The sequence below is a fragment of the Anarhichas minor genome, unplaced genomic scaffold (genome assembly GCF_050575085.1).
Source record: "Anarhichas minor isolate MPS153535 unplaced genomic scaffold, ASM5057508v1 ptg000026l, whole genome shotgun sequence".
NCBI lineage: Eukaryota > Metazoa > Chordata > Actinopteri > Perciformes > Anarhichadidae > Anarhichas > Anarhichas minor.
The window spans coordinates 19,166,847-19,181,256 of NW_027466472.1; the positions used below are offsets into that span (position 1 = coordinate 19,166,847).

A 14,410-nucleotide genomic window follows, 5' to 3' on the forward strand; every position below is an offset into this window, starting at 1 on the left:
TCTTTCCATTCAAAGTGAAATGTAATCTAGAGATTATATTATCGGTTTGTGGAACTCTGTTACTCGCAATAAAAAAAACAAAAAAAAACAGTGATGGATACTGAACTGCAATTAGATCCCTGCCAAACACCACTTCTCACTTTTCCAAAATCAACTTTAGATCCTTTAGTGGCAGATTTAAAGAGACGGCATATTCAACTAAGAGAGTATTAGGGACTTGTTGAGATGTCTGTAGCTAAACCGTATTGTTCTGCATTCAAATCCAGTGACTTTCTAGCACAAGCTCGTCCCCAGCTGCAGCATGTTTCAAATGCATTAATTTTTTTGCCACTTTAAAAACAAAATACTTGCCAGCCCGATTAGCAAATGCATATAATTGGATTCTGCAGTGTGTGCAGAGATTTATTTGGAGCTGTGTAATTTGGCTGTAATGCAGCGGGCTGAACTCAGCAGATGGATGGATGCTGGCTCTTGGCACCTTCTCACCGCTTGAATGTGCGAGGAGCTGAACACGCCTCATTTACAAGTGTGGAGAAGTACAGAGCTGTCTCTTTACAGTGACTAACCATCCTCATCTTCAACCCCTAAATTCACTGTGCAGTGTGAAGAACAGGCCCGCAATTGATTGAGCAAAATCGAAAAAAGTTCAAGGTTTAATCCAAGGACAGTGTTCTGCCCGGGTGAGAAAATCAACCTCAATGCTTCTCCTTAGATTGAGCTTGATTATTCTTATGGTAATTAGGGTTTTCATTGAATTTTTACTGATGCTGAGGTGAAGAGATTGTTTAAATTGATAATGTTTTTAAGATGGTACTTCTCATCTGTTCCCATGGAGATTTGTCTTGCATCACAGGCTCCCATAGTCTCCAGTCATAGAGCATGACAAAGTATGTGATGCAGTGTAAGATAAGAGCACAGTTTGAGAAGACAATATGAAACGCAGACGATAGAATGAAAACAGTCCATCTGACAAAGAGCATTTGTATTCTTATACCCTTTTTCCACCAAAATGAATGTGTAGATGCAGGATATTTAAAAAACACTAAATATATGCAAATTTCATTGAAAGGTTTTTCAGTTTGTTTGCCTTGATGTTTTTTTCTCATACGTCATGTTTGACGTCACATGTGGGGCTGTATGCAGGGAATACAGGATTAGTTGACAATGAATTTGTTATGGTGGTTACTATTTTCATATCTGTTACTTGTTCAGTCTCCCTTTCAAACTCTCAAATCAAAGTTGGTGATTTATTAGAACAGTGAAAAGACTAACAAAAGAGTTTTTTAGAGTTTTATTTTGTTTCTTTGGGGTTTGAATGCTTCAATTGTCAGCGAGGTAAAATTACTGTTGTCTGACTGGTGTTAGAGCGGCTTTGAGAAGAGCATGTTAATTGTATGTTTTGTATGGTAATACCTTTGTATTACATCATTTTCTTAAAACAATAATCCCTCTCAATCATTACTTATGACTAGAAGTGTGTGGTGGTGTCTGTCTATAGAGACCTTGCCCTCTGCCTGTAATTTGTCTTTTCTTCCTACTGTATTTTGCTGTGTTCTGATTGTAAGTGATTGTGCTGCGTTCTGTTAATAAGCTGTAAAGTTATGTCAATGCAATATTATTATAGTATAGTTTTTACAAAAAGCAATGATGTGAAGTCATATTAGTCGAATGTTTCCGGCCTGAAGTGAGCCAACCATCATTCCTGCCAACTGTCACCAAACTTGAACTGGTGGTTTTGTGGTTGCGAGACAGAACACTGTGATATGTTGGCCATTATTAATGTTGGCTAAAAATATGAATTCTGCATCTATGATGTCATGTCTCCCAGATCATTTTGTAGAAATTTGCTGTCACTTTGACACAGATTTTTTTTCTCCTGTCAATCAGAACAAAGAAAAAGACGTATTACATTCAGTTTCATCAAAATCCGACCAGATATCCTTAGATATCATAGATTAGAGTTGGAGTCTTCTATATCTTGTTGATGTTGTGAAATCTCTTTTTTGAATACAGACAGATTAATAAGTAAATCTCCATCACCCCTTACATCACTCTCTGTGATTCTGTCATTTCACTACGAGGCTCCATACGAGATATAACCACTGCAGGTGGTCTTAACACTTCAGACTGAACTTCTGTGAAGATTGTGGAACAAAGAAGACTACAGAAGGTTTCCTGTCTGTGCATGGGGTTCAGTATAAAAGTGAAGGTCACCCAACACCGGGTGTCCAGCTAAAGATCTTTTTTTTTGTCTAAATCACTTCAAGTCCGCAGGCATCCTTCTTTTCCACTCCCCTTTCTTTCACCACACTCTCCCGTAAAGGTCACTCCACGCTCAAATGTGAATATAGTCTGAGCAGGTCGATGTGATGTGGAAAGGGAAAATAAAATGGCTTTTTCTTATCTGCCACCGGAGAGCTCGGTGAATGAATCTGTCCTCCGGCTCGTCCCTCGCTTCCCCGGCAAATAAAGCTCGGGCAGTCTCTCGATGTCCACCGGCGATGGCGTCGTTAGGAGCAGCGAGGTTGCGCGGAGGTCGAATAAACACTATGAGGCCGCCAACCCGTCTCGCTTGGGGAGTAGTGACACAACAGCTGGCTGTCACTTTAAGCAGCAGATGCTGCAGGATCTCCCAGGGTGGATCTCTTTAAGGATTGGTTAGTGTTTTTATTCTGTCTGCGTTCGCCAAGAGGAGAAATAAACAGCTCTGGGACAACTCGTCTGTTTCTGAGACAAGACAAAGCATCTGTTTTATGCTGTTGCACATGATGGGACAGATATAAATGGACAATAATACGCACACAGAACATGTGAGTTGCATGTTTCTAGAATTGGACGCATTGTGGTCTTTTAAAAGAAATAAACACTACCAACACTTACTAACACTTCAACGCTGAACGAGTAATAGCATCAAGGACCCTGACCCTCATTACCAACGAGAGGAGATGAACAAAACAACTTCTAAAATGCCGTGTGCGAGCTCTGATGCTCTCAGTGGGCCTGGCGAATATGGCCCATGCCGGGTTTAAAGTGCAGTCCACATGTTGCATATTACGTCGTTGTTATAAGAGTATAGTGTAATGTGTGCGTAGTGAGTGGGCGGTTGAGCGACAAAGAGAGTGAAGGTGGATGCACTCAGATCAGATGTTGGCGATCGAATTAGAGAAGAAATTAGCGGTTAAGTTGTCACCCCACAAACACACACTTCTGGAATAAATCCGGCACCGCTACATCCCATGCATCTTTTTTTGTCTGTTATTTTATATCCACTACAAATGCCAGTAAATATGACAGCCCGTCAAAGTATTATTTTGCATTTTGAGCCACCCTCTTTCTACTGTTTGTGTATTCTTGACTTAATTCTCTCAACTTTTCGTCGGTGCAGTCTGATGCCCTTTTATGGTTTTTGGCATGATGTTCACCTCCTAATCCAGGACTTTCTGCCAGAAAGGGTTTATTTGAACCCAAATCCTGATATTTTCCTAAAATGAACTGAGTATACTTAGGTTTGTTGCCTAAACCGAAGGAAATATCTGTCAGAAAAGGCTTTTCTACGGATCTGACGTAGCCTTTTGTTGGGAACTTTTGCACAAACAAATTCAAAAACAAATTTAGGGAGATATTGGTGAATGAGGTCCAAATGTTATCTAAAAAGTGTGCTGCGGCTCATTGGCATCATACAATACATCATACAATACATACAATTAAATGTAGCCTCTCACCTCTAGTTGTACCAGCAGTTACAGTAATATTACTTGAACGTTGAGTTATGATTGATATGTTTATTTAAATGCAACACACATTTAATCTGCATGCACGTTGACCGTGCAGCTGACATATGGACAGTTTCTTGTGCTCTTAATTTACGTTCCACTAAAGTATATTTATTGATTCATGATTCTATTACTATGTACCTTTTATTTTACCTTTGTTTTGTCAACATTTACTTACTTTCCTTTGATTAATGATCGGGCAAACCAAAGATGAAACCCCAACTTTTAATTAGCTTTGATAATTGATCTCCATGACAGCCGATTAACATTTAAGGCGTGATTGGTTTGTGTGTGTTCATTAGCTCCCTCTGAGTTGGAGAGATAACAAATGGTATCGATGGTAATTGTGATTCATGTCCACTGTGCTTTATGCAGATATTAATGTAATTATGTACCCAGTGGGTTTGCCAGGACGTCCAGTGAATGTTATCGTTCTCTGTTCTCGGATGAGCATCATTCAGTGTAATATTGCTGAGTGCTACATACGCACTCTGGGGTTTGAAAAGTGGATTTTCTTTTTTACCATGAGGAATTTATAGAGTTTTCTTCTCTTTCACCTGTAAAAAAGAACTCGAGGCCATTCCATCAATATAATCACCAGCTTGTCTCACAGCGCCAGAACATGCATTTCAATCTGTGGACGCCCTCTGGAGCTGGGTGAACTGAGGTCTTTCCGCTTTTACACCCCAGACAAAACTTATTTCAAAAGTAATACGAACCGTTAAGTTTGTCCTTTGCAAGTTCATTCATCTAAGGCCCTGTCTTTTCTCTTTACATTTGTTTTTTATTTAAAGCAGCGTTGGAAGATTTGACTTGATGTAACAGATTAGACTCAATGACTTTCTCTCAGATTTTCAGACCAATCAGGAGTCGGAGATTTCCCGGTCCTCCATTGTGTGACGTCACTTCTGACGATGTCTTCTTGTTTTGTATATCCCTCTTACTAAAACCTGTCAAAAAGGTTCCTGTCACACCTACAGCTTTAGATAAGGGAGAGAGATTTGCAAATTCTGTTGTATCACTTTAAATCATCATGACACAATGACCGTATCAACTACTGCAGTATCTGGTGTTTACAGCAAAGAGCATTTAGCAATAGCCTGGTAAAATGAGTTGTGTTTATTGAGTAAAATATGAGAGGGTATGTTTGCCAACATTCGGAGTGATTAAGAGGAATTCAGTCATTTCGACTGCTTCTGGACATTGTGACGATATTGAACTCATTCTCAGTCACGTTCTCTCTCTAACCCTTTTGGCCTAATTGTATTGCTTCTTTCAAGCACCTTATACATAGAAAATAATATCACTTGTTGTTCATGCTGTCGAGTGTGAAGCGAAGTGCTGCTTTCGAGCATGCGAGCAAAGGCCAAAAAAGGTCTTTCTTGTGTCAAGACGTTTTCTCTGAACTTCTGAAAACTTTGCAGTTGCTCTCGGTAACACCTTCAAACCAGTGTGTGTGTGTGTGTGTGTGTGTGTGTGTGTGTGTGTGTGTGTGTGTGTGTGTGTGTGTGTGTGTGTGTGTGTGTCTGTCTTTTGGACTGAATTGTGTAAATGCTCAAACTGAACAACAAATCAATCCTGTTCTGGCTATAACTCCAGTGCATTCAATTTAATCAACGCATCAACTTTGTGCGACACTCTGATTAAAGTGAACGCATTAGAGCGACGTCTGTGAGTGTGCACTGGGATGTGCATTGTGAAAGAATTACCACACGCATGATGATTTATGCATTTGAGCTTTTTTCCGTTCTTACGTTGCACGTTATTTATTGTATTGGCAGCAAAAACTGAATGTAAGATCTTTGTGCGCACAGCTTCAAGTGACCGTGTAATGGAGGTTATTCTTTGTGTTGTTTTACTGAAGCTTGCACACTCGTCCCTAAAACTGTGGGAGAGTCGAGTCACATGAATACGTGAGTTAGTACTTGTTCGCAGCCGTGGCTCAATGGGTAGAGAGGGTCGTCCGGCGATTCGATCCTTGGCTGCTACATGCCCTGTGCCGAAGTGTCCCTGAGCAAGACACTGAACCCCTAACTGCTCCCCGGGCGCTTCTCAGCAGCCCACTGCTCCCAATAAGCTAGGGTTGGGTTAAATGCAGAAGTTACATTTCATGTATGTGTATATATGGCGACTCTAATAACATTTCGTTTAAAATTTTTGTTTCAGTTAATATGCCACCCTGCCTGACTGCAGTAGCACACCGTTTATTTAGTGAAAGGAAAATAGTATCTCTTTTTCTTTCTTTTTTTTTTTAAATCTCCTCTCATCCGTCTCTTCCTGCAGTTCGACATGCAGAGAATCACCCTGGAGGAGCTGAAACACATCCTGTTTTACGCCTTCCGCGACCACCTGACCATGAAGGACATTGAAAACATCATCATCAACGAGGAAGAGAGCCTAAAGGAGAACTCTGGGAACTATCAGACAGAGTTTGAGGGAGGTGAGCGAAAGTCCCTGAGCTAACTTTACACACAGACAAGTGTGTGTGTGTGTGTGTGTGTGTGTGTGTGTGTGTGTGTGTGTGTGTGTGTGTGTGTGTGTGTGTGTGTGTGTGTGTGTGTGTGTGGTGTGTGGCAGGAGAGAAAGTAATTCATGCTGTCAGGAAGACAGCTTTCTCATCAAGATCTACGGCGTCACAGCACATCTGCTGGTTTGCTGGTTTATTGATTCGGGGCGTTTGGGGGTGACTGCCGTCAGTTGGTCACCGGTTCAGAAGTGCCGCGGATGAAATATGCATGACCTCGCTCTGCAAAAACTAGCTATCCAAGATTCATGGATCAGAGCAGTGGGGGGGGGGGGGGGGGTGGGGGTATTCCAGGACTTTTTCACTCTCTCATTGTAAAAATGGGAAATGTAATTTCTTGTTTGAATTCAGATTCAGTGAGTCAGCCCTCTGAGTCTTTTGAGTTTTTAAGGTCTTGACAGAACGAAAGTCATCGAAATGAGAAGAGACTAAAAAGCACTTGAATTTACATAAAGCAATTACAGTTAAATAGAACACAGTAACTTATAGACGGCCTAATGCCACAGTGCCCAGTATGCTGTCCAGTTCCGTATTTGCACGGCACTATGTTAAGAAGCATCCGTTTGGCTGGAGCTGAGCAGATGCCGTGTTGCTGTGAAGCAACAGCAATAGATGCGTTAAAATAAACCATGTTACTTTAATTCATTAACTCTCACTGCCCCCTCAACACGTCCCTCTGTTCACTCTCCCTTTGTTTGTTTCTGTTATCTGCCCGTCTTTTTCTTATTTTCGGAGCTGACTCCGAATTTCGGAGCTGACTAATGCTGCAGAAATGTAAGTAGAAATGTCACACCGACAAAAAATGTTAAGCTGTCGTATGTGACATTATTTATTGCGTGCGTACTCTGACTGATGACATGGTGCTCTGAGAGGCAGCCTAAGAAAATTGCACTGCCGTCCATTTCGTCCAGACACTAATAACATGAATTTTGGATGAAGGAAAGGCTGAGTCATAAATTTCCCCCATTCCCACACATCCTGAAGGCAGCATGGTCCGTAACTACTTTGTTATTCAGTCCTTGTGTTTGCAGAATTAATAATACTGTGAGTGTGAAATTCCATAGCACTGAGATTTTCTTTCTAGTCAAGGTTGTTTATATGTCTTCTGTTGGCTAAAATGATGCTCAGAGGCCAAACAGCCATAAATGTCCCCCTTAACCAAACACCACCTGCCTGTGAATCTGGCCTGTCGTGTGGGGGGGAATAAACTTTGCCCGACACTGGTGTCAATGTCAATGGACACAGATTGCGCCGGCACTTTATCAGGGTCTTAAAAACTGGTGTGGAGTGATGACAACATGATGTTCCTATTGGGTTTATGATGATGAAGAGGAACCACTGCAGGATGATACGGAGCAATCACATCTGTTACCCTCAAGGTCCACGAGTACCACCTGCCACACACAGGGAGGACACCAAAATGTGCTCAGTCACGCAGAAATCAATACATTTTGTCATAGTGAGATTCATACAGAGCGTGATTCATCATTCTCTGCTTCTTGCTTCAGCTTACTGCTATATGAGGCAGCATATGAGGCACTTGATTTCCCCTCTGGCTTCAACTCACTCTGGAATCAATATGTTGTGCGGCTGAAAAACAACAGAATACAGGATCCGACCACTGATCCATAGAAGTTCACCAAGCAATGATTGATTGCTGAACGAATTGCACCAAAAGTGTAAAGCGCAGAGAAACCTGCCGGAGCGGCAGCTGTCCAGGGAGCGCCTGGCAGCCAGACGCAAGTGTGGAAATCAACTTTGATCCATGAATGTCACAGCTGCCATGCAGGTGCATAGATTTGAGGGCCCCCGTCTTAGCCATATGTTCTTATTGTGCATGTTGTTGATGTGCACCTGCATGATTTGAACAACTTTCATGTACATACATATATCTGTTCTGAGTGCAGCAAAATCTTCTCGAGCACATGAGGTGATGTATTTAACATTGGGAAGTGCCCATTCGACCGACAGACCGTTATCTTGAAAACAATGCCCATTGTTTCCAAATGCCCAATGCTCCTAAAACACAAACTCTCCATGCAACAGACAGAAGCACATGGCTAATTATTATGCAGAATGATGTCATTGGACCTTCACATTTTTATTTCCTAGCGTTGAAGGCATGACCCACCACTCTGCCTCTCATTACTTGTTGCCTTCATTGGTTGGGCATGAGGAGTGAGATTAGTTAGGTTTAGGGTAAGAATATCAGGTAAAGCCAACTGGAGGCAGAGTAGGGCGGCTTAAGCCTTTGCTATGGTAGGGAAAGTAACATTGCGACCTGAAAGGTCTGATGACATAATTTTGCATAATAATGAGCCATGTCCTTCAGTTTGTTGAATGCAGAATTTGTATTTCCAGAACAAAAGGGGTTTGTTTTTCTGGGTTAATGTGCTGTTGGACAAATGAGGAATTGTTCAGACTGCGCATTTAGAATATGGTATGGCACCTTTAACATTTATAGTTTCAACTGTAGTAGAACTTAAAATCTCTTGACTGGATAGAATCAAACTCAAGATTCTCTGTTTTTGAAGTTGAAAACATGAACTAAATATCTCTTAAACCAAGGATCCTAGAATTTCGCAATAATTTGTGAAACCCCAGGTCCCAAACCTCAGTCCCCAGCCTGACCAGCTACTCTTCTAAGGGTCCACAGGAAACATATTTTACTTTTATAGCACTGTTTTTTAATCAATCTCTATACCAACACATTGAAGTTAGTTGACCTGTAACCTGTACACTGTTTATGTATAAAGTAACACTAGAATTATTCACCTCCAGGTCAACTGACTTTGAAGCACGAGCGTGTGTAGACAGCCATAAGTCAGCAGCTTGGAAGCCAGCGTACAGCTCATTACCTTCATGACCACAGTGGTCCACTGAAGAAAATCGTTGGTGGATATTTGGCAGGGGTGTAGTTACTTTGGGCGGCTGAGGAAGTGTTTTATGAGGCTGACAGCAGGTTGAGGCGACTGGACTGAGAACTAATGTCGAGACCACAACTCTCCTCCCATCTCCACAGTCCAGCTTGCAGCTGAACACATGCTCTTTCCATTGACACCCTGTTCAACTCACCCTGACTTATACAACTATGGGTCTACTTAAAAATTAAACTAGCTGCTTAAGTATCAAGAAAATGACACAAACCTTCTGGTACATTATTGAAAAGTTTGATTTATAAGTCGGTTGCATAATCTCATCCCAGATGGTTTAGCTTGGTTTAAGAAAATATGATTGTAGCACTCAATAACAGTCAGTATTATGGGTAGATGCTTGTGTTGTGTCACAGCAGCTGTGGCCGCAAAATTAGGAAAGCGACTTGTGACTGAGAGATCCCAGGTTCAATTCCCAGACCCGTATAGGGTGAAACTGACCAATCTGTGGTGCCAGTGGCCAATAGATGAGACTGTAGTTGTACTAACCAGCTTCAAAGTGTGAATGTGAGTAACTGTGAGCCTAAAAAAAGATGTTTGTTCTTAGCGAAACCACCCTTGTTCAATTCAGGTTAAAAACATACCCAATATTGCTCGTGTACAAATGCCAACCAAGACAAAATGGTCATCCAGTGTTGAGTTACTTAACCTTTCTTGGCTGAAATCTCCTTGTTAGATAATCCATTTGGCTAAAAATTCCATCACGTTGTGTTTTATATGATGTGAGAGTCTGGAATAGTATTTTTTTTTCAATTGGAGAATGCCAACTATTGACACACGGCCTCAACGCCCAAGCCAAGAAAGATGTAGCAATCTCCGTCCCACTTTCCACATTTCATTTCCTTTGGAACAGCAGTCAAGAAGCACTTTTGATGACCTCACCGCTTCTCGATTTGAGAGTTATAAATAGAGCAAGTGAGAGTGTGAGCCATGTACATAGCTGTTGGTCATTGGCCCAGCTCCACTCATTACCTTGTACAATCATTTCAGGCAGAGCTGCTGAGTTATCGGTCGTTGCCAGAGGTTGATTGAACCTGAAAGTGATGGCATAGAGAGAGCTGGACGGCTGTTGTGTCAATGTGTCAGCTTGGGTTCTTTATATAATGTCCTCGAGTGCAACATGCTGTCATTTACGTGCACCCCCATTATTCCTTCTTTTAAGGGGGGTGTTATGGAGACAAACAATTGATAGTTTTGAGGTGGATTTTGCTGAAGCGTGAGACTTTAAATAATATAACAGAATGCAATGCCACAGTTAATCGGCACACGCAGTTCAAACAAAAATCGAACCTTAAAACCGTCATGAAGGTAGGATTTTATTGTTAACTGCAATTCCAGTTTTAATAAAATAACAGTTTGTCAACATCTGATGAAGATTACTAATCTTTTTTTTCATATAGATAAAATTAAAAGGGTACTCCAGCAATTTAGCAATGCACTTCTATTATCTATGGGGACAATTAAAAAAACAAAACAGTGTCCCCTAACTATGAATTTACATAGCAGAATCTTATCACGTCTTGCCCATAGTCGACTGATCATCGAATATTGTTTTTTTTCTTGCTCACTAATCCCACTCTGTTTAACCTTTGTGTATCTAAACGAAGGGGAGGCTAAGGGACAGTCAACAGAAGAGACAAGCCACAAACAGCTGTTATATGCGCCTCCCCAGCTGAATTTAGGGAACCGTTTATAAATTCAAAATATATCTAGGTCTTTGATTGTGCTATGTTCTTGCGCGAGTGTTCTTAATTGATAAATGTCGGCCTATTCTTTGATTTTGAAATAGCCATGTTGTCATTTATGAATGACATTTGGTTTCACGACCACACTTCCCGTCACTGTGACGATTCGACTGTGCTGTTACCTGCCCCCTGTTTCCCTGACGTTAAATATATAATGTTGAGATGTCGTCCATATTGACCAGAGAATTGTTTAGTTGCTGCTGTTTACATTCTTTCTGATGCAAGCTCAAAAACTGCACCAGTAATGCGCCACTGTTTTTGTTTTGCTATGCTTTTCTTGCACAGCAAATGAGCTACAACTCTATTGTAGCATAATAGCAATTAAATTGCTATTTAGTTGCATAATAGTGTTTAGATTTTTGAGTCCTATGTACGAGCAGAGATTTATTTTATCAGACTTTCTAAAGCTCCCACTAGAGATGCAGGAGACATACAACTGCATTCACAGGCCGAGTAGGACTGGATTTACTGTCCGTTCTAATGTGTTATTTAATTCATAGTTTAAACATTCCCATTCTGCAGTACACTGTAAAGCTTCCTAACTAGCCAGGGTTTGTGCTGTAAAATCAGTCTGGAACTGTAAACTGTGACGCTCACCTCAGTGTCCCTCTCCGCGGATCACTTCCCAGTAACCCGCTGCTCATTCAGATGGTAGTTAGAGCGGAGCTGTTAATTCTGCCCGGCAACACTCGTGTGAGCTCACAACTAAAGTTTATTTCCTTTGGTCGCGGCCACAGTGGAACATTTCTACTTTGCCGTATGTTTTTGTAGTGCACGGCTCAATTAGAAAGTAACCTGAGTTCATGAATGACATGTTTGCAGTGCAAAGGTTTGGCAGCTTGTTGTCTTGTCAGTTTTAGAGATTTGGGCCCCTCTAAATTTTTCACTGCTGACTTATACTTTCTCTGCCATTAATACATCTTAAGAATTTATGAAGGAGTAAACACAGTGTAAATAACCCACACCAAATGTGCACCCTCTGTCTTTTCTATTCTTTCTCAGGGTGCAGATAATGACAGCTTGATGTCAGAGACAGAGGTGTCTGCATCTTTTAAACTGACGCCTTCCTCCTCGTTTCTCTTTCAGTTCACCCTTCGAAGAAGAACCGTCAGACGTGCGTGAGGAAAAGCCTCATCTGCGCCTTCGCCATGGCGTTCATCATCAGTGTCATGCTCATCGCGGCCAATCAGATGCTGAGGAACGGCATGGAGTAGCTGCGCCCACTGTGAGCGAGGGGGACGGGGACGGGGGGGATTTGAGCCAGCCTGCATGTGCATGCCAGTGGGTGAGGTCATATCCCTGTTGATAGGAAAAGAACTACAAGGAATTACGCTAAAATAACCCATGACAAAATCCATTTTCAAGACTATTCTCAGTTTTTCCGAACGAGTGGCCAGCACGAGGAGTCACGCAGGACTCCTCCCCCTTTACCCTGACAGGGACACTCAAGGGCTGACATTACACATAATAACTCTGTCGTGTCTGTTTCCCTGATGCAATAAAAAAAAAATAACAATTTAAATTACATAAGGAAAAAAAAATCAGATTGAGTGCAGGAGTTCAGAGCTGCTCGCTGTTCCAGCAGGCCAGATGTGACTGCCGATCCGTCACCCACCAGGAGTCTGATAAGCCACCAGGGCTGCAGGGGCACTTAAAGGGAACAATTGCCCCCTCATCATAGTTCCTGGAAGCATGATGACAGACCTCGCCGAGACTCGAGCGGAAGGATCCGCGTACGCCGTCAGGCCACAGCTCCTGTAGCGCCTGTGGTGCTACGATGCTGAAGCTCTCTGACTTTCTATTTTCAACCACTGCATCTGTGGGCTGGTATGAGGTGCTGGCATCGGTTCATCAGCTCTACACACCAAGCAGTCGAGCGAACACAAAATGCTAAACGGGAACTCTGGGCTTGTGTTTTGGCCTTGGATTATTCATGAAAGAACACCGAAGTTTTGAAAGTCTGAACACTGTTCAGATGCAAAGAAAATGTTTGTGTGTCCAAAAGAATCCACCCTTTCACTGTTCACACTGTTATACTGTATATCATCTACCTGTCGTGTTCAGTGCACTCAAGTTTTTAATTGCAAGGTGATTTAATTCAACTTCCTCTGTCTGCCTTGTCTACTGCTTTTCCCCAAATTACTTTTGACAATCCTCAGAGAACAAGTGTGAAACAATCACATTCGATGACGATGGTAAGAGCGAAATAGCAAAAAGTTCTCCAGTTCGTCAAAGCGGAATTTAACCTTTTAGCTCCAGTATATGTCTCGCAGCTTCTTCGTATGTTGGTGCGGTGGCTAAATGATGCTTTTACACTTTATTCCTGAGGAAACATCTCATTGATACTTGGATATTTTTCGTATTAGTTGGAAAATGTATGTTATGCCACATCATCTGAGAAATCAACACAGCATTTATTAAGTGTCAAAGTGTTTTAGGGTGGATTTTTTTTTTTTTTACATCTTTAAATTCCAACTAAATAAGTTAATGAATTCTAACTTAGTGCTGTGAAAAGTTGACTCCCCTCAAGTTTCCTACACTTTTTGACGTCTACATAAGGTTTTTTCAAGCAGAAATGCCCAAAAGAATTGTTGGCAGTCACCATATTAACTTTATTTTAATTTTGAAACTGTTCCTGTTGTGTGATAGTAGACAACAGATAAAACATTTTGAACCATGTGAATTCTGATTGCAAACTTTCTCACAGCACTGAAGGATTTCAAGACGCGCCTTGATTTCCGCTGAGGTCGGCTCTGAACTCCCGCACTGACTCTCATCTCAACATGTGAACCCAGCCAGGGAGGGGGTCAGAAACACCCATGTTATCAAGTGCATGCGATCAAGTCTGTCTTTTGTAAATACCGTAACCCCACGTCGGAGGTGTCTCAAGTGTCCCGCCGAAGGTACAGTATCTGTGTGTGCGCATGACTGTCGGTGCTCTCTGCTCACCCGGGTTCAGACGTGCAGGGAGGAAGATCAGCAGATGGAGAAGCGGCTGATTTATTACAAACGCGTCAGACCTCTTCTGCTTTCTCTCAACACTCTTGCCAAAGCCATAGAACCACCGCAGAGGTGAACCAGACAACACAATGTAATATAATTGTCCCTGTTCCTACATGGAAACACAACATCACTCATGTAGGATTTGATTTCTTCCTGTTATTTTAAATATTTTTTTCTGCACTGTACCTGTCGTTTATTTCAGTAAAATGAAAAGGAGGGCTGTAGGTTTGTGCGAGAGTGCCATCTAGAGGTGAAGTGAGATCACGGTGTCCATGCTGTTGTCCCACTGCAGTGTTTGTGTGTTTCTCCATCTCTCAGCACTGTGGCAATGTGATGACTCTCACAGCGTTGTATTCACAAGGTCTGGCAATTGTTAATCCTAAATGTTAAAATATGAGTATTTCTATGTTTGTATGTTGACTTTGATCTACC

At 41.8% G+C, this 14,410-nt stretch overlaps 1 protein-coding gene across 1 annotated transcript in view; it reads left to right on the plus strand.

Annotated features, from left to right (window-relative positions):
- Positions 1-12,189, plus strand: part of LOC142959205 (calcium-binding protein 8-like) — a 97,501-nt gene extending 85,312 nt beyond the window's left edge. The window contains exons 5-6 of the mRNA XM_076100415.1: positions 6,057-6,213; positions 12,062-12,189. Coding sequence (XP_075956530.1) covers positions 6,057-6,213; positions 12,062-12,189 — 285 coding nt within the window. The remainder of the gene's footprint in view (positions 1-6,056; positions 6,214-12,061) is intronic.
- The last annotated feature ends 2,221 nt before the right edge of the window (positions 12,190-14,410 follow it).